At 40.1% G+C, this 21382-nt stretch overlaps 1 pseudogene and 2 gene segments (V, D, J or C); all 3 read right to left on the bottom strand.

The window, feature by feature from the left end:
- Positions 1 to 2641: 2641 nt before the first annotated feature.
- LOC133066950 (T cell receptor alpha variable 26-1-like) lies at positions 2642 to 4333 on the bottom strand (annotated as a pseudogene).
- An 8129-nt stretch (positions 4334 to 12462) lies between these two features.
- On the bottom strand, positions 12463 to 13124 carry LOC133066949 (T cell receptor delta variable 1-like). The segment is given in 2 exon segments: positions 12463 to 12848; positions 13066 to 13124. Coding segments are annotated over 2 exon segments (435 nt in total).
- A 7029-nt stretch (positions 13125 to 20153) lies between these two features.
- LOC133066947 (T cell receptor alpha variable 22-like) lies at positions 20154 to 20926 on the bottom strand. The segment is given in 2 exon segments: positions 20154 to 20653; positions 20861 to 20926. Coding segments are annotated over 2 exon segments (552 nt in total).
- Between the last annotated feature and the right edge of the window lie 456 nt (positions 20927 to 21382).

The raw sequence follows: 21382 nt of genomic DNA, 5'->3' as shown, positions 1-21382 counted from the left end.
GGGTTTGCTGAAATACCACATGAACTTTTAACACCTTTGTTGGCATATAGTTATGGAAGATGAATTAGAATACCAGTTGATAGCTAACTAACTATAATTTTATATCCATTTTTCTAACATCAAGAGAATTCCCTGCCTCTTTGCAGGAGACTCTAGTTAAACACAATTTTAATCTTTCAAAATATCTGGTGCCAACCACTTTATGAGAAACACAACGCACTGGGAATTTTAATGGAAGAAAGAATTTTGTATTGGAATAAAGTAAAGTTTCACATGAACTATTTCACTAATAATGATAGGAAAAAGGAGTAAAGAGAGGAAAGAAGGAAAAGAGAGAGCGGGGGAGAAAGGAAAAGAAATGGAAATAAAAGGAAAGGATTAATGGGTTTATGAATAAATAAGTATTTTTCAAAGGTAACCGTACTTCATTATGAAATCTGTGTGAGGTTGACTCTCTCTTCTATTTTTATAGAAGCTCTAACTCACCCTTTCAATATTTTATTGCATCCATAGTAATTATTAGTATCATCAGTCATGAATATTTCTTTACTCAATAAATATTTATTGAACACCTACTATATATTGGGTACTGGGCTGATGACTGAGAATACTTCAATAAGCAAAAGGAACAAAAAGATGTTTCAGGAATAGTGAAGTGAGGAAAAGGAAAGTGAGCTCAAAGTCTGTAAAGAGGAAGAAATGAGTGAAAAAGTGACTGGAGAGATATGCTGGTATTTGGAAAGTGCTACAGCACCTCTCATTGCACTTTCCAGGACTTCAGTACAAGTACCTATTCTTTTATCTCTAACTCACAAATCAAAGCAATTTCCAAAGCATGATAAACACAGCAATTTACATTTAGGTACACATCCTACACAGGAGGATAGATTTCTGTCTTTTTGATGATCCAAGAATATTATGTTAGTGATGCTGCTCACATCAAGGACCAGAATACCTCTCTATTATTTCCCTGCCTTGTGCTCTAATTTCCTCTAAATCTTTTCACCTGGGGAAAACGTGTGGCTAATAAGGAGCTAAGGATGTTTCAGAATCTTGCTACAATCAGTAACACATAGTCCTACTGCCATTTGGATATTTAGAGGACTGGCATATTTCTTTACAGATTAAGGATTATTGCTTTTCTCAAGTCACAACATACGATTTTTATTCTAACACTTGACATTTTGCCCTGAAATGTTTCACCTTCTGCGATGGATATTGTATGACTTTCCAGTTGACTCATTACTTTGGGGCTTTCTTCTTACTATTACTCCCAGCAAGGCCACATTGAGCAACACATGCCAAGATTTTGGAGCTTGACATTAGCAGATTTAAAAATAAATGTAACAGCTGGACTAAGACATATTAAAACTGATGATAGGCAACTTTTAAAATCTCTTTGAGGCTTAGCTTTCTAATAGGTGGCATAGGTCTCAGAATAACTCACTAAATGGTAATGAGGATTAAAAGATACACTTAGGGCTTTCTAAAAAGACAGTGATTTTAAAGCCAAAAAGAAATTTTTGATAGATTTGACAGTATGAGAACTAAAGACAACATCATTAAAAAATAAATGGTAGTATGTTAGAATAAAATATACTAACAAATATAAAAGTTGAATTATCAAGTAAGATATCAAAATAATTCTAGCAAAGAAAAATAAAACTAATCTAATGGAAAAAAATGGTCAAAAGATAGCAATAAGCATGTGACCAAGGTTGAATGAAAGAGTGCCAATACACAGAGAAAAAAATTGCTCAAAAGCACTAGGGATCAGTAAAATGCTATAGATAAAGTACCTTTGGATTGCTAAAATGAAAGAGGCTGATAATTCTCAATTTTTAGAAGATGCAAACTGCACCTTCCCACTCCCTGTTGGTTGAAGTATAATTGTTTATACCACTTGAATGGAAAGTTGTCACTTTATCAAAAAATTTTTAAATGCACCTTGTTTTGCAAACAGCCATTCCAGTTTCAGAAATTCCATTACAATAGACATGTCTCCACATATACAAAAGTCAATCTACAAAGCTGTATAAAGACAACACTCCTTATGATAGCACAATAATAGAAACAAATATTTATTAATGGAAAAGTAGTTAATAATAGAACATTTCAGAGTACTACATAGACATTATAAAGAATAAATTGGACCACTCCCCAGGTGGCGCAGTGGTAAAGAATCCACCTTATGCAGAAGACAAAGGAGACCAGATTTGATCCCTGGATTGGGAAGATCTTCTGGAGAAGGAAATGGTAACCCACCCCAGTATTCTTGCCTAGAAAATCCCATGGACGGAGAAGCCTGGAGGATTACAGTTCTTGAGTTGGCAAAGAGTCGGACACGAAAGAAGTCTTTGGAACAATAAGAATTATTTGTACTTTTCTCACATTTAGGTTAAGACTAACACACTGGAACTAACGTTTTATTGACATGAGAAAGAACTGTGAAAAATTGCTAATGCTTCTCACTTTATTTCTATGTTGCAATTAGGATTCTTAGTATACCCATAATTCGTCTCAGCCACATCAATCAATGAAGCACTTCTTCCTTGTCCTTTTCTTTATGGCTCTTCTCCCGGTTTCCTTCCCTTCATTTTGCTCATCTCTCACTGCTCTCTGACTCTCCTTCTGGATGACTCTAAATTTGCTCTCGTGACTGCTCCCCCACTGTGTCCCCCCTTCTTCCCACCAGAGATACTGCACAGGTGCAGCCCCATCTGTCCCAGTGTGCCCCTCTCAGGATGCAGTCGTACACAGCAGTGTCTCTCAGGGTGACCTGGGGCAGGACCAAGGAGCTGGGACTTTCTGTCTGAAGCTGTGGTCAGAGAGGCCAGGCTGTTGTTCACTGTGCCTCGTAAGCCATGAATGACATACTGTGGACTCTGATTGGGATTTTGCCGATACAAATGTATACAGTCATTTCCACCAACAGTAGAGTGGTTACAAGGCAGGTTCACATCCTCTCCTTCAGGACAATCCATGGAGCTGGGCTGAGTGGTCTTAGTATCAATCACAGTCCCTGGGGGGTTAAGAAATTAAGTTAACTCCAGAGCACAAATCAGTGTAATTCTATGGATCAAAGGGATAAGCCTCCTATAAATGTTTAGCTGCAGGGAGCCGGCCTGACTGCTCAGGCCCCTTCTTGGCCCTGAGAGAGATCTAAGAGGTCCCTCTCTGTCCCGCCACCCCTGATTTATTAAAGTGCAAATTGGCCTTTCTCACCTCCCTCAAGGAAATCGCTGCAGCCACCATTTGCCCATTTTCCTGACTCTGATAAGATTATCAGGCTCCTGTGAATGGTTTATATCTAGGTAGCCTTTAACTGATTGTAAGACGCTGGTGCTATGCTCTGCTAGAGTTAAGATAAAACTCCTGAGCTAAAACTAGTGTCTGCAGTTCTGCACGTATGCAAGTCTTTGATCTAAAATTTGGTGAATCCTGTTAGCATATATATGTATGTTACCCCTCAATAAAGTCGTCGGAATCAGTCACAAGCTGACTCCGTCCCTCTCAACCCCATCTTTCCGAGTCTTTTATTTCTCAGGTGCTCTGGTGATTGCGTCCTCGACCTGTTCGTTTTGCCGGCAGGTCCGGCAATTAGCCCTAAGCCCTACTCCAGTGTTTCTACTTATGTCCTGTAAAAATATTGTTGATGTTCATTATTGGACTGCAAGGAAATGAAACCAGTTATCCCAGTGGAAATGAACCCTAAATATTCACTGGAGAGACTGATGCTGAAATTGAAGCTCCAATATTTTGTCCACCTGATGAGAAAAGCTGACTCATTGGAAAATACCCTGATTCTGGGAAAGAGTGAAGGCAAAAGGAGAAGGGGGCATCAGAGGATGAGATGGTTAAACAGCATCACCATCTCAATGGACATGAATTTGAGCATACTCCAGGAGATAGTAGAGGACAGAGGAGCCTGGCATACTGATGTCCATTTGGTCGTAAAAAGTTGGATACAATTTAGCAACTGGACAACAACAAAATTATAGAGACCAAAGATACGTGGCAAGAATCAGAGACTCCATAGGCTTTGTTCCATGGGTCTTTGGCTTAATAAGACCAGAGAATTCTTACAACCTGCTTACTGCTAAGGACTCTTCTGGTATCGTGGCTATGATTTAAACTGTAAGGTAGAAGATGGTCCTCTTTAGCAAACCCACAGATCACTTCTCAGTCCCATCACTGTGATGCTGAATACAGCACAGGGAGGGGAGTGGACAGTAAGTGACTCTTTGTGGCCCTTTGCCCTCAAGTCACCCCTTGCAGACACAGAGCACTTACCCAAGGTCAGAAACACAGTTACTCCAGTCACCAGCCTCATACTTCTAGGACAAACCAGGATTGTGGGCCCAGAGCTCAGGCTTGTGTCTGACCCTTTGCTTGAGGAGGTTCCAGAGAACAGAGGCAACAGCTGTCAGTAAAAACTTACAACCAGTGAAGATACTGCTGTGTTGTTGTCAGGACCTTCTCAGCCAATGATCAAGCAGCTCCTTACCTATGTCTTCCTCCCCAGTTTTAGTCATGTCCCCGAAAGATGGTGAAACATCCCCAGCTCACAGTGAGATCACCTATGAAGTTTAAAGTCTGGCTCTGGATAAGGAACACCGATCACAGTGATGTGTCTGCACAATTATTGGTCTTTCATTTGTTTCTTAGGAGACTGGCTGATGCTCCAAGAAGCCTGAGGAACACAATGTTTAATCCCAGAAAAATATACTGAGCTCTGTGTTGTAAAATGATGAAAATTTCCATCCACATTCCAGAAAGTTAATGGGAGATTCAAAAGTAGGCAGTGATGTGCTCTGGGAGACAGGAAAAATTAATAACATTGAGACAAAAAGCTACACATCCTAGAACTTGCAGCAGCTCTTGTAACAGTTCTTGGAATCATGCATCTATTGCCAACTAGGCAGACATTTTCCATGCATTTGTTCTTAATAAACTAACTGATTGACATAGATGGTGTTCGCCTCCTCCTTGAACAGTAGTCCTTAATCCTCATGTTCCCCATGCCGATGCTTGTGGATGTTGTGTAGCAAGGATGCTAAGGGCAGAGGAATTGACAGAAATGAAGGGAAAAAAGTGGAGGTGGCATAGAGGTGGATGTGAGTGGTAGAAAAAGTTGGAGGAGGGAAAAAATGGTATCAGGAATAGAAAAGGGAAGGGATAATCAGAGCAGGGAATGGGAAAGCGTGTTAGGAAGGCACTTGGAAAGGGCTTAGGCTATTGGGCTAACCTGAATCCTCGACCACACACGTTCAACAAGGGATAATAAAGCTCAAATTGTCTAAAGAATATGAAAGTATGTCATTTTTCCTTTTTGGGGGCAAATCAATGGAAAATAAATTTCCGTTACCTTCTCCCAGAAAGGAACACTGTTTTCAGATGAATCAGCCCCCTCTTGTGACTGAATAGAACTGCAGATCTAAATCCGGACCAAAAGTCAGCAAGCAACTTTTTGAAAAACCCCTCAAGTTTGCAGGTAAATGGGCTTCCCAGGTGGCATGAGTGGTAAAGAACTCACCTGCCAATGCAGGAGACTTAAGAGACCCAGGTTCAATCCCTGGATCAGGACGATCCTCTGGAGAAGGGCCCATGGCAACCCACTCCAATATTCTGCCTGGAAAATTCATTGGAAAGAGGAGCCTGGTGGGCTACAGTCCATGACTTGCAGAGTCAGACACGACTGAAGCACACGTCTTACTTGTAATACCTCTGTACTCATCTGTATTTTCTTGGTCCTAAACACGCCATAGAAGGGTTTAAATTATCTTTGACTACTTTATTGCGGTCATATAATTCTCATTTTGTCTCTAACCTTCCTATATTTAAAATTTACTTCAAAGGCCATGTAATTCAATGTTTATAAGAAAGTTTGGTACACAGTAGACACTCAAGAATTACTTGTATCTTGAATGAGCCGATAAATCATTATTCATGAATTTAATGAAAAAATTATGTTGAACAATTGTTTAAATTATTCTGAAAACAATCTTCCAATGTTATGGAATGCATGCCAAACAAAAGGCTCCAATAGTATAAACAAGGGGTTATTATTGTGAACAAAATGGACATAAACAATAAATCCAAGTCTAGGGTTGAGGAAAACTCTATTGAAGACATGGGAGTAAATGTTATGGTAATCACGCTTTGTTCGTTTAACAAACATTCATAAATACTCAGTGGAAGTCTTATTGTTGTTCAGTCACTCAGTCATGTCTGACTCTTTGTGACCGCATGGACTGCAGCACAGCAGACTTCCCTGCCCTTCACTATCTCCAAGAGATTGCTCAAACTCATGTCCATTGTGTGGATGATGCCATCCAGTCATCTCATCCTGTCACCCCCTTCTCCTCCTGCCCTCAATCTTTCCCAGCACCAGGGTCTTTTCAGTGAGTCAGCTCTTCACACCAGGGGGTCAAAGAATTGGAGCTTCAGCTTCAGCATCAGTCTTTTTGATGAATATTCAGGGTTGATTTCCTTTAGAATTGACTGGTTTGATATCCTTGCTGTCCAAGAAACTCTCAAAGGTCTTCTACAGCACTGCAATTAGAAAGACTAAATTCTTCAGCTCTCAGTCTTCTTTAGCTTCCAACTCTCACATTCATAGTGACTACTGGAAAACCATAGCTTTGACTCTATGGGCCTTTGTTGGCAAAGTGATCTCTCTGCTTTTTAATATGCTGTCTAGGTTTGTCATAGCTTTCCTTCCAAGAAGCAAGCATCTTTTAATATCATGGCTGCAATCATCTTCCACAGTGATTTTGGAGCCCAAGAAAATAAAATCCATGACTGCTTATAATTTTTCCCCATCTATTTGCTATGAAGTGATGGGATCAGATGCCATGATCTTAGTTTTTTGAATGTTGAGTTTTAAGTCAATTTGTCACTGTCCTCCTTCACCCTCATCAAGAGGCTCTTTAGTTACTCTTCTCTTTGTGCCATTAGAGTAGTATTATCTGCATATTTGAGGTTGTTGGTATTTCTCCTGGCAATCTTGATTCCAGCTTGTGATTCATCCAACCCAGCATTTCACATGATGTGTGATGTACTCTACATACAATTTAAATAAGCAGAGTGACAGTATACAGCCTTGATGTACTCCTTTCCCAATTTTGAACTTGTTTGTTGTTCCATGTCCAGTTCTGTTGCTTCCTGACCTGCATGCAGGTTTCACATGAGGCAGGTAAGATGGACTAGTATCCTATCTACTTAAGAATTTTCCAATTTGTTGTGATCCACACATTCAAAGGCTTTACTGTAGTCAGTGAAGCCGAGGTAGATGCTTTTCTGGAATTCCCTTGCTTTTTCTATGATCCAATGAATGTTGGCAATTTGATTTCTGGTTCCTCTGCCTTTTCTAAATCTAACTTATACATTTGGAATTTCTCGGTTCACATACTGCTTAAGCCTACTTGAAGGATTTTGTGAATTACCTTGCTAATCTATGAAACGAGCTCAATTGTACGATAGTTTGAACATTCTTTGGTATTGCCTTTCTTTAGTATTGGAATGAAAACTGCCCTTTTCTACTCCTGTGACCATTGCTGAGTTTTTAAAATTTGCTGGCAGAATGAGTACAGCACTTTAACACTCAGGGTGCTGAAAGGACACAGATGAATCAGGTGAGGCTTGATTTTGGTTTCCTTAAAAATAGTAAAATCAAGGACATATTGCATGTTTACTAGCTACTATTGGATATAATATTTCTGAATTGGATCTGCAAGATTTTACCTTTCATATTAATTATTTTCACTTCATATTGATTTATGAGCTTTTAATATATTGTGCATTTGATTCTTGTTTCAGTAATGTAGATTGCATATATAGCCTTCCAATTGCATTGACTTTGTACTCTCTTAGCAGTGATTTTTAACAGAAAAGACAATCTAAAAATATACTTTCATGCTCATAAGAAGCTTCCTTGACAGTCTTGTTTTCTTTAAAAACTTTGAGAATGCTTTCCTATTGTGACTGCCATTGCTTGTGATGAGAACTCAGGCGTCATTCTTGGTGATGTTTCCCAGAACATATTGGTTTCTCCTGACTGTTAGCAAGATTTTCTTCCACTAAATTAGACCCTTGGATTTGTCTTCAATGCCTTGCATACTTCTGCCAAAACCACAGTGGTGAACTTGCAGAATTCTTTATTCATCTTTATGACTCTTCACATAGCATTGCTCCTGAATAAGGAGCTTGCTTTATAGGAAGTCAAGTACAACAGTGAATGGAGGTTCTTGCTATGATAAAAAGCTTATGGAATGGGTAATGGATGAGGTAGTTATAAATACCAGTTACAATCATGTGGTTATTTGCAGTAACAAAAGCTATAATAGTTATAAAATTATCTTCATTTTACATGAATATATTTATGTATACTTTAACCATTTTTTAGCTTCTCTCTCCTCTTTGCCTGCCTGTGGTAAAAGAAAACATGCCACTACAATTTAATCTTACATCTCAGTGTATCTCAGTAGCTAAGATACAGAATTCAATGGGAGAGTGTGATTCAGCTAGATAAGGAAAGAACATCACCTGTAAATGGATAAATGAACTCAGTAATCTCTTTGAAGGAGAGAGCTTGTTTTGGTTGAATGAAGAATAATTGCATCATATTAACAGGAAGCATTAAATTGAAGAAAGTGGAGAAGACCACTAGATCATTCAGGTATAACTTAAATCAAATCCCTTATGATTATACAGTGGAAGTGAGAAATAGATTTAAGGGACTAGATCTGATAGACAGAGTGCCTGATGAACTATAGACAGAGGATCGTGACATTGTACAAGAGTCAGGAATCAAGACCATCCTCAAGAAAAAGAAATGCAAAAAAGCAAAATGGCTGTTTGAGGGGGACTTACAAATAACTGTGAAAAGAAGAGAAGCGAAGAGCAAAGGAGAAAAGGAAAGATATACCCATTTGAATGCAGAGTTCCAAAGAATAGCCAGGAGAGATAAGAAAGCCTTCCTCATTGTTCAGTTCAAAGAAATAGAGGAAACCAATAAAATGGGAAAGACTAGAGATCTCTTCAAGAAAATTAGTGATATCAAGGGAACATTTCATACAAAGATGGGCTAAAAAAAGGACAGAAATGGTAGGGACCTAACAGAACACAAGATATTAAGAAGATGTGACAAGAATACACAGAAGAACTGTAGAAAAAAAAGATCTTCATGACCCAGATAATCACGATGGTGTGATCACTCACCTAGAGCCAGACATCCTGGAATGTGAAGTCAGGTGGGCCTTAGGAAGCATCACTATGAACAAAGCTAGTGGAGGTGATGGAATTCCAGTTCAGCCATTTCAAATCCTAAAAGATGATGCTGTGAAAGTGCTGCACTCAATATGCCAGCAAATTTGAAAAACTCAGCAATGGCCACAGGACTGGAAAAGGTCAGTTTTCATTGTAATCCCAAAGAAAGGCAATGCCAAAGAATGCTCAAACTACCACAAAATTGCCCTCATCTCACATGCTAATAAAGTAATGCTTAAAATTCTCCAAGCCAGGCCTCAGCAATATGTGAACTATGCACTTCCAGATATTCAAGCTGGTTTTAGAAAAGGCAGAGGAACCAGAGATTAAATTGCCAACATCTGATGGATCATCGAAAAAGCAAGAGAGTTCCAGAAAAACATCTATGTCTGCTTTATTGACTATGCCACAGCTTTTGACTGTGGATCACGATAAACTGTGGAAAATTCTGAAAGAGATGGGAATACCAGACCACCTGACCCGCCTCTTGAGAAACCTGTATGCAAGTCAGGAAGCAACAGTTAGAACTGGGCATGGAACTACAGACTCGTTTCAAATAGGAAAAGGAGTATGTCAAGGCTGTATATTGTCACCCTGCTTATTTAACTTATATGCAGAGTACATCATGAGAAACCCTGGGCTGGAAGAAGCACAAGCTGGAATCAAGATTGCCGGGAGAAATATCAATAACCTCAGCTATGCAGATGACACTACCCTTATGGCAGAAAGTAAAGAAGAACTAAAGAGCCTCTTGATGAAAGTGAAAGAGGAGAGTGAAAAAGTTGGCTTAAAGCTCAACATTCAGAAAACTAAGATCATGGCATCTGGTCCCATCACTTCATGGCAAATAGATGGGGAAACAGTGGAAACAGTGGCTGACTTTACTTTTCTGGGTTCCAAAATCACTGCAAATGGTGATTGCAGCCATGAAATTAAAAGACGCATACTCCTTGGAAGGAAAGTTATGACCAACCTAGACAGCATATTAAAAAAGCAGAGACATTACTTTGTCAACAATGGTCCATCTAGTAGAAGCGATGGCTTTTCCAGTGGTCATGTATGGATGTGAGAGTTGGATGATAAAGAAAGCTGAGTGCTGAAGAATTGATGCTTTTGAACTGTGGTGTTGGAGAAGACTCTTGAGAGTCCCTTGGACTGCAAGGAGATCCAACCAGTCCATCCTAAAGGAGATCAGTCCTGGGTGTTCATTGGAAGGACTGATGCTGAAGCTGAAACTCCAATACTTTGGCTACCTCATGTGAAAAGTTGACTCATTGGAAAAGACCCTGATGCTGGGAGGGATTGGGGTCAGGAGGAGAAGGGGACGACAGAGGATGAGATGGTTGGATGGCATCACCGACTCAATGGACATGAGTTTGCGAAAACTCCAGGAGTTGGTGATGGACAGGGAGGCCTGGCATGCTGCAGTTCATGGGGTCAGAATGAGCCGGACATGACTGAGCGACTGAACTGAACTGAACAGGAATCATAATTTTCCTGTTTTCCTTATCAGAAAGTTTTGTTCTTCAAAGAGGTAATGATTGAATTCTTAGTTAACAAGGAATGAAGTTAGCCAGTTAAGCTATTACGGTGGCTTTGTAGTGTCTCAACTTAACTATCTGGAAATCTGTTTCCCAGAATTTGCTTCCCTGTATTGTTCTCGTTTATGGTTGGCCATGAAAGAGGTCTGCATAAGATTTGGAAGGTACTTGGGATGCAGTAGCCATGTTTCTATCTTCCACATGTTGGTGCAGGGCTCCAGGGACTATGGCAACTCATAATGTTGCTGCTGATCAGGTAGTTCAATTTATTGTTGACTCACAACTCTTTGACCTTCCACCAGATCTCTTACTCATGTTATCTTTGTCTTTGACTAAGTGTGCTTGTAGCATGATGGCAAATGACATCCACTTCTCCTGAAGGTCAGCCAGTACTTTGAGCCTAAAGGAGGTGAGAGAAAAAGACAAGGTTCGGTGTATCTTGTGGGTTCCATTGTCCTCATGTTATTTCCATACATGTCATAGTTTGTCCATGCTTTTGTCCACATCCAACTTTCCTTCACAAATGTTACTCTGGTTGACTTTCAGTGAATTCAGACACAACACCAAACAAATGTAACATTTTTTACCTGTATTTAGTGTTGGAATACAAATGGAACAGACTCTTCCACTGGCTCTAGCCCCTGCCAGTGAATAATCCTTATCAGTTCAGTTGCTCAGTGGTGGCTGACTCTTTGTGACCCCATGGACTGCAGCACACCAGGCCTCCCTGTCCATCACCAACTCCCAGAGCTTGCTCACACTCATGTCCATTGAGTCGGTGATACCATTCAACCATCTCATCCTCTGCCATCCCCTTCTCCTGCCCTCAATCTTTCCCAGCATCAGGGTCTTTTCCAATGAGTCAACTCTTCGCATCAAGTAGCCAAAGTATTGGAGTTTCAGCTTCAACGTCAGTCCTTCCAATGCATATTCAGGACTGATTTCCTTTAGGATTGACTGGTTGGATCTCCTTTCAATCCAAGGGACTCTCCCCAGATCTCCTGCATTGAGGGTGGATACTTTGCCAGCTGAGCCACAGGAGAAGCGGAATAATCCTTATCACTAATCTCTTACTCTACATCACTGGTAGTTCTCCGTCTCTGAATATGCCCTGACACGATCTAAGAGGGAACGGGCTGTATAATAAGTCGCTTCAGTTATGTCCTACTCTTTGTGACCCTGTGGACTGTAGCCCACCAAGCTCCTCTGTCCAAGGGATTCTCCAGGCAAGAATACTGGAGTGGGTTGCTATGCCCTCCTCCAGTGGAACTTCCCAAATCAGGGATCAAATCTTTGTGTCTTATGCCTCTTGCATTGGCAGGCAAGTACTTTACCCTTACTGTCTGGGAAGCCTTAAAAGGAAAGAACTAAGGAAATTATTTTCATGACAATTTCAGGTACTATATCAAGATTTGTGATGTGAGGATCTTTAGGCAAAAGTGTCATTTTATATTATTATGGGGCAAGTTTTCAAATTTAGACAACTTTATACATGTTCTGTATGGTTGATTTAAAGTCAAAAATTCAAGAGGAGATTGTACCAGTAGAAAGTTACTCTGGACACCTGCTTCCATATGACATGGAAGGAGCTTTTATTTAGAATTAAATTTTCTGATCCAGACCACAGATGAAGCAACCACAGGACTACCATTTATTGTCTGGGATCTGCAGGTGTGTATTTCAGCCTGGGTCCTACAGCAGAGAGGCTTTCTCTTATTAAGCTTGGGGGTTTTTGTTCAGCTTTTCCTATTATTTCAAGCACTGTGAGTTCCCAGAGAACACAGAAGTACTTTGCTGAATCCTCCAATTGTAAGGTTGAAATGGTGAGGCTGGATGATTTATGTGATCTTTCAAAATTTATAGAGTAACGGCCACCCCTTGTAAGAAAACTCATCTCTCCACTGGGAAGTTGCTTGTACCAAAAAATGCTGTAACTGCTCCTACTTGTTTCATACCAGCAGTTCAGGGTAAATGACTCCCCAACTCGACTGGATATGTCTGGCTGGTCTTGAATAACTTTCTGGGCTACGCTGGATCCTGTGGGGAAAATCAGAAAACAGAGATGAAACAGTGAATAAAATAATGTAGGAATTAGACTCATTTAGGACCACTGCCCCCCAAAACAAACTGAAATCATAGGATGCTTGCTTTTCTCCAGTCCTCCTTTCCTCCCCAAGTCCCTGTGAAGCACCACGTGCCTGTGTGCAGTCCTTTCACACTGAACACACGCACCCATGTGTGGGAGCATCCCTACCAGAGAAGGTGAAGGCCAGGAACACCCAGAGCAGACTGGAGAGCGCCATGAGGCATGGATTCCCCTGCACAATTGTGCTCAGTTTTGCCTCAAGCTGAGAGTGACTTTGTACTCCTGGCAGCACATATACATATTACCTCAGGTCCTGTGTGACTCCGCCAAACAGGAAGTGGGATTTGTCATTTACATACGTCATGTGGTCTGTGCACAGATGGGAAAAAATGTCTGACTCACCACAAACTTTTACTTTGTCGATTTTTCTTTCACTGATAATTAAGTTAGGCTGATCCTGAAAGGGGGCTTCACAAAAGCAATTAGTAATAAAGGTTTGAGCTGAGGGGAACTGAGGAACAAGCTAGGTGACATTCACTGATAATAATTCAGCACAGTAATTTTGCCATCCCATTTAAAACAGCATTTGCTTTTGGTTTTTGAACTTTTTATTAGAGTAGAGTTGATTTACAGTGCTTGTTAGCTTCTGCTGTACAGCACAATGGAATATCCATCAACAGAGGAGCGGGTGGAACATGGGTCTAATGAGATATCCATCAACAGAGGAGCAGATGGAATATGTGTCTAATGAAATTGTTGCCGTTGTTGTTTAGTTGCTAAGTCGTGTCCCACTGTTTTTCAACCCCATGGACTGTAGCCCTCCAGACTGCTCTGTCCATGGGATTTCCCAGGCAAGAATACTGGAGTGGGGTACCTTTTCCTTCTCCAGGGGTTCTTCCTGACCCAGGGGTCAAACCCTTGTCTCCTGCTTGGCAAATGCATTCTTTACTGCCAGGCCACCAGGGAAACCCGTGATGAAACCCTTCAGCTATAAAAAAAAAAAAATAAAAGAATAAAATAATGCCATTTGCTTCAACATGAACAGATCTAAAATAAAATTTAGTATAAGCTACGAACCCTTCTTATAATTTACATACTGGTCATTTATTTAGCCTACAGTTATATTGCTCCATCCAGAATCTAAGTACTTTATTTAAAAACTCACAGACCTTTGGTCTTCTTGGTGAAATGTAGTCTTATCCAAAATTTTTAATGTATTTTTTTCTGGGTTTTAGGGCTTTACTTAGTTTTTTCAATATGTAAAATTACTTTGACATTAAATGATAACAAAAAATCAGTCCTTCTGACTTTAAGAGTCTGTTCTATTGATTGTGTTTATATTAATTTATGACAGGAATAAAATAATTATACTTTTGAAACCTGATATTGAGTCTTATTTATTAGATTTTGAGAAGGATCAGAAAACTCAGTCTCATTGCCTCCACAAGTAGAATTGTACTTATTAGATCATGAGTCTTGGAATCGTCCTCAAGTCACATTTTCTATCCCACTGGCCCAAATTGTTCAGTCTCACTAGTTAGTTATTTATTATGTTTTCTTCTTGCAAAATACACTTTAGATAAGCATGCTGGGCCTTTCTGTGCCATAGTATTATAATGCACTCCAACAAAACTTAGTATCTACTAGCTGTATCTACACCATAGATGGTGATGCATGAAGTTTTGTAAACTGTTACATGTTCATTGAAGGCAGGAGAAGACGGGGATGACAGAGGATGAGGTGGTTGGATGGCATTACCAACTCAATGGACATGAGTTTGCATTATACTTTTTATTATAAAAAGTTATACTTTTTATTTTATATTGGAGTATAGCCAATATAAACTGTAATAGTTCCTGCCACAGAATGGCAGGATATATTTTTACAATGCATTTCCATCAAAGGATGGTATTCAGAATACAATGTACTCTCTAAACTCAGCAAGAAGAAACTGTAACAGTTTCTGGTGGACCCCAGGGGGAGTCTATCTGATTAACACTATAGCATCTGTATTATTACTTACTTTTCATTCCTTATATTTTTAATTTGTGCTTTCTCTTTTTTCACCTTGATAATTTTGCCTAGGAATATATATTTTATTAATCATTTTAGCAAAATTAACTTGGTATCTCATAGCTATTTCTATCATTTTTTTTTTACCAATTTGACATTTTTCATTATGTTCTTGCTTCAGTTTACATTCGTTGTAATTTTTCTTCTTCTTTTTTGTTGAAAATGTACATAATTGTTTTCTCAGCCTTTTCCTTTAGCAGTATAAGCATTTAAAAAGATAAATCTCTCCTATGTAAAATATTAACTGTATCTCATAAATATTTGTATGTATGTGTTCTCACTATATTTTCTTTCAAAATATTTTGTTATAGCCCACTAATTGTTTCTTTAACCTAAGGGTTTTTTTTTTTAAAGTTTAATGCCTGAATTCCAAATATTTGGGAGTTTCCAGAGATATCTTTTTGCTATTGATTTTCTAAGTCAATTCCAATTTTGATCAAAGAATAAATTCTACATAATTTCAGCTTTCTTAAATGTATTAAGACTTTTCATGCACAAACCAGTGTGTGTGTGTGTATTTATCTACATGGCAGGGTGTGTCTGGAGCCTCGGCTGCAGATCTGGGTCCAGGCTGCAGGTGCCCGGGGAGCACTGTGCACTTGCTGCAGAAGTAGGTGCTGAGTCTCCAGGCTGGGAAGCTGTGATGGGCAGTGAGAGCTGTTCGGCACTCGTACTGAGGAAAACTGTGAGTCTTCCACCTTCCTTTTTATTCATAACTGAACCTATGGCTATCAAGAATGCAAGGCCTTTGCCAGGGTATTGACTGTACCATGGGAAGTGTCAAATGCACTCCTCTCCTACAGTTCAGAATGGAAATCTCTCCCTCCTGGACTATCAAAGATTGAGGGCTCTGTTTCACCTGCTGTTGGTCACTTTTTTCTTTCTCTTGTCCACCCACCCCTGTTTAAAGAGATAAAAAGTCATTAGGTCCACAAATTAATATTTCCTTCTTAAAGTTCCCATCTGCATGAATTTGTCCATTCCCCAATTTTCTCATTCCCCCTAATTAATGAGATATCTTAGTTTTTGTCCACCACAACCCACAGTCCTAATTGAAACCACAGAAGTAAAAATGATGCTCCCAGAATCTTGTCCATTGTTCTTGTCACCAAAGGTCAGTGACAACTCAAGTTCCTCTTCTGGTCTTCTCAACCAGCTAGAACTCTGACTTTAAGTTCACATCTGCTTTAATGCTTTCAGCAGACCCCATCTTCTTACAAGTGCCTTCACTTAAACCTATCTTTCTCAAGGAAAGTATTCCCCATACTGAGACTAGAATTGCTGTAAATTAATTTCACTGGGAATCAGAAATACTCTGCTTACACATGGGTACAGAGCAGGTTAGAATTTCTCGCCTGCTCTGCACCTCTTCCTTTCCTTAACACCTCCTAGAAAAACTCATATATCAGGACAGCATGATATGTTAATGGAGATTACATTATTTTACAATGGGAAAGAGAGAGACTCCCATGAAGTTACAAATTAGTAGTGTGCAGAGGGATATTTATTTTTTTATTATAAATAGTAATAAAGTCTATTGAAGATACACTGAAGCATAATATATATCATTACAAGAAAAGTCATGGATCTGACAGAGAGAATATATAGCCCTTTTGCCATGATGGAACGTCATTTTTGACACAATCGTTCAGATGTGTCCACATTTTACATGACCCTAAAAAATGATAGAAAACCAATCAAGTTCAATTTATACTTTTCCTAAAATATAATTTAGGCAAATGGAATATTTCCAAGGTGATCATGGATCCTAAGCTGACATTCAGGTTGCTCAGAATACTTTTGATAAGGGTTGAAGTATAAAAAGTGAGTTTTAAATTATGAATCTGTACAGATTTAAGACATCCACATACTCTGTCTCTTCCTTCACACACATCGGTATCACAGATGTCCCTCAGCTTCTAATGTCCTTAAGATCACATGACCATTTCTGCTGATATTTTATCAGAGAGAGAATAAAACAATCCACCACCTGTGGATGGTGAAGATAATTCTGGAAAATATAGTGAATAAGAGAAGCAATATCAAGGGTCAAAGTGTAAGAGGTCTGAAGGAAAGGTTGGGGAGGAAAATATCCAGGGTCAGGAGAGAAACATGGGTTTGTGAGTGAAAAATGTCCTTCATCACTTAGGGAGCAGAGAAGTGTGAAGATTAAAGTGGATAGTGCTGGGGAAGACATGTGTAGACATGACTAGAAAGAGATGAGGGTTGGTTGGATAGGCAGAGAAAGTTCAAAGACAAAAGTGAACATTGGAGAATTTGACTTGACTTTTTCACTGCAAAAGCAGTGAAACCTGCAGCACTGTTCCAAGGAATAAATGTTACAGTGGCTACATTAGACATTGTTGGTACCTTGCTCTAATTTTCTCAGAAACCTCATCTGTGCTCAGTCCCCAAGTTCTTTGTGTTTTGCTGCCAGCAGCTTATATAATAACTGATTTCTGGGACTATCCAATTCTTTTGTCTAAGTGGTACAGTATAGTCTGATATGTGCTCTAGTGCTCCCCACAGAATTAGGCAGACAGAACAGCAGGAACATCTGAAATCTTCCTCTTGTTTGGCCTTTTCCTTTTCCCTAGTCAGTGGGCTTCCCAGGCGGTGCTAGTGGTAAAGAAGCCGCCTGCCAAGGCAGGAGAACTAAGAGACTCCAGTTCGATCCCTGGGTCGGGAAGATCCCCTGGAGGAGGAAATGACAACCCAGTCCAGTATTCTTGCCTGGAAAATCCCACGGGCCGAGGAACCTGGTGGTTTTTCCTCTTGAGGTCTGAGTCTGAGGAAGAGGACCCAAGGCAGAGAGTATTTAAATAGCTTGTCCATTATTTTCATTAGTGAAAAACTATACTACTTCTCATAATTATGCTATCCTTGATACACTAATATTAGATATTATAAAAACCCAACACTAATGGTGCTTTCTGTTGAAGAGTTAAAACTTAGGAGATATGACTGTTAATCTTTAAATGATGGATAATAGCTCTAAGTACAACTAGTGTTTCATAAAAGATATGATATTCCTGTTTTTCAATATTAATACTCTCAGAAAACATGATTGTGTTAATATGCAGATCCATGGTAGAATTATATTTGTGGCAGGTTTAGGCTAAAGACAAGAAGACAGCTTTTTTTGTCAATGGAGAAAGCCAATGAGTCTCAAAGAAAAGCTCAACTTTTGATTATATTCTGTCTAATCCTATTCTATTTGTGCTAATAATATAAGTAGCAGACTACCTTCCAGAATGACTTTGTGAGTTGATTTATGGCTACTCTCTCCAACAAAACAGTTAAAACAGATGAAAATTATTTTTAAGAAACTAAAGCCTCTGGACATAGTCTTTAGGTTATAGAGCATATAAAAAGGGTAATAGAGACACATTTGTTCATAAAATCTACTAAATCTCCATGACAGCAGAAAGAATCTGTGGCAATTGTACCACGACCCACTCCCCGGCCCCAGCTCAAGTTGATGGAAGTTCTCCTCAAGGTGGACATAACCAAGGACACAAGGCTCCTCCTCTCTCCAGTCCGCAGTGCAGGGCTATCGTATCTCCTACAGAGGGGCTGACTGCTGTCCTTTCTTACCTCCCCCAGGCCTGTGTTACAGAAACTGTGTCACAAACAAGAAAAGCTGACAGCTCTATGGCCACTTCTTACCTAACTTACAGCACAGAGGTTCTATGTCAGGCATGGTAGACTGAGAATACTGGGTCCTCTCACTCTCATCCCGCTCATAGAGTGGTGATTTCATGCTGGCAAAGGCAAGCCAAGAAGACAAGAGGCTACTGCTCCCTTCTATCACGCTTCTCATAACACAGGGATGTCACTCTGAGACAAGCAGCCAACTGTCCCTTGTTACAGGTCCAGAGCAGTGGCTCAGGTGTTGTGCCCATGGAGAGAAGCAGCTGTAAAAACAGAGGTCTCCCTTTGAGATGACTTTATTTGAAACCATCATTGGGAAGCCCAAGTTTAAGGGTGCTGTTGGAAACAATGGAGATGCTTATAGTAAACAGTTAAGAGGAGGCTGGCATTGGAAGGAAGTTGGCAATGCAACTCTCACCATTTCTATTTAACATAGTACTGGAAGTCCTAGTCACAGTAATCAGATGGGAAAAAGAAATAATTGGCATCCAAGTTGAAAAGAAAGAGGTAAACTGTCTCTAATTACAGACAGCATGATACTCTACATAGAAAATTGTAAAGACGCCACCAAAAAAACTAATAGAAACAATCAACAAAGTTGATTACAAGATATAGTTGCAGAACAGAAGATTAATATACAGCAGTCTGTTGCATTTCTGTATTCTAATAATAAGTATCACAAAGAGAATTTAAGAAAGCAATCCAATTTCTAGTTGAATCAAAAAGAATCAAAAGTACTAGGAATAAATTTAACCAATGAGGTGAAAGACGTGTTCTCTGAAAACTGTTAAGACATTGTTGAAAAGAATTTAAGACAATGTAAATTGAAAAAGGAAGCCGAGAGGGCTCCAGTAAACAAGAGCCCACGGCTTTTCATTGGCTGAGTCCTTGCCAGGAAATAAGAGGCATCCACATCTTCCCCTTGCCCTCCACTATGTCCACAGGTCACGAGAGCTCCCTCTGTCTCCCAACTCTATTTAACTGAGCTTTCTGTTTAATATTTTTTATACCTTATAGGACAGAGACAGAAAGATATTTGACTCCAAAAGAGGAAGGAGCTACGGTGAGGGAAGCAAGAAGTTCTAGTGATTCAAGAAGGAGTCATGAACCAAAGAAATTAGTTGGCCTTCAAAAGCTAAAAAAGGCAAGGAAATGGATTATCCCTTAGATCTCATGAAGCAATCAACTCTTCCAAGACCTTGACTATGGAAATAGATTTAAGATTTCTTGCATCCAGAATAATTTTCTTCTAAGTTATCAAGCTCATATTAAACATTGAGTAAGGTTTATTGTTGTTGCTCACTTTGCTGCACTCATAGGATGGGATGATGCAAGTGTCTTTGGGGACACATTCTGGTGAGGCAGATCTGAACATTCTTGAGACATCCAACTAATCAGGATAACAACTTTATTGGAGTTATTTTTTTCTCTGAATTGTTCTCACTTTTTACCACTTTTGAGATCAGCATACTGTGGTTGAATATTTATTTTATTTTTGTCCCCTTATCAGCTATTCTGCTAGTTCCAAGTTAGAAGTCTCTAGTGCAGAAGGAGATACAGGTTGAGAAAGGAAGACAAAGACCGAAGTTCACAATCTGTAGGCGGAAAGTGTCTGTGATTAAACTGTACCAGTGTAGGTAAGAGACAATCAGCACTGCGAACGCCCTGTGGGGCCCACGGTGTGACTGAGGCTGGAGGAGGGGCTGAGCCCCGGAGGGTTCGTGTAGAGGCCGCAGGTGCCTGGGGAGCACCGTGCTGCGCAGCGCAGAAGTGCCCGAGTCTGTGGTCCGCGAAGAGGAAATGTGCAGTGAGCTGCGGCGTTCTTTACGGATTGTTGTGGCGTTTAATCTTCCTTCCTGCTTTGTCCCTGAAGGAATGTTAAACAGGTGGATAAGGCGGCCGCTGGGGTTCTGAAGATACCAGTGTACATTGCTCACAGAGGCAGAAAAATTACACCTCAGCACGTGGCTGGCTCCCTCCTGGAGACTCAGGGCTGCGGGACTCTGCTCCACATCCACCCCTCGCACAGCTGGTGAGAAACAGAGAAACAGTCACAGGAGAAGGTCACTGTAACTCTGACAAAATCGTGGAAGTGACCCCACACACACACACACACAACTCCCATAGATGAAGAGAAGGATAGAAAGTCTGCAGGACTTGGCAGTTCCTCTCCTTCCCTGAACAATACAGCAGCTGCTCAGTCCTTCAGACTCCCTGTGGGTCAGCCCCAACTCACAGCAAACCTGGGCAAACAAAAGCCCCAGCACAGCGCCTGCTAGCCTCTTCATGATGCTTCCTCTGCTTACTGAGACATTTTCACTGTCAGATACTTCACTAAACCCTGAGGGAGGGAGTGTCATAAGCTGCTGTGGAAATGTTCCTGCTCCTCTGCCAATCAGCTCACCCACCAAGTCCTGCTCAGGCCCTCACTTTGTGACAGGAAGCCCCGCCCTCCCACCTCAACCAATTCAGAATGGGCTGCAGAGGAGTGGAGGGGAGTGGAAAATAGAAAGGTCACTATTTTAGGACCTGAGGGGCATTTTCTAAGAACATTGCAGTGAAGGCAGACTCTGATTTGGAATTGGTGGAAGATTTTAGGGAAGAGAAAACAAAAATTAATTATCTAGCCATAGTTTTAGTCTCAGATGGCAAGGATGCAGAAGATTCTTGCATAATGAAATATTTTCTCAGTTCTCAGGATCCTTTTTTTTTTGGCATCTCCTGTATACTCACCTGTGATTCTGAAGGGTGCTCATGA

This window comes from Dama dama, chromosome 12 (genome assembly GCF_033118175.1).
Source record: "Dama dama isolate Ldn47 chromosome 12, ASM3311817v1, whole genome shotgun sequence".
In the NCBI taxonomy this organism is placed as follows: Eukaryota; Metazoa; Chordata; class Mammalia; order Artiodactyla; family Cervidae; genus Dama; species Dama dama.
The sequence above is the reverse complement of the archived record's forward strand: the minus strand, read 5'-3'. Positions and strand labels throughout refer to the sequence as shown.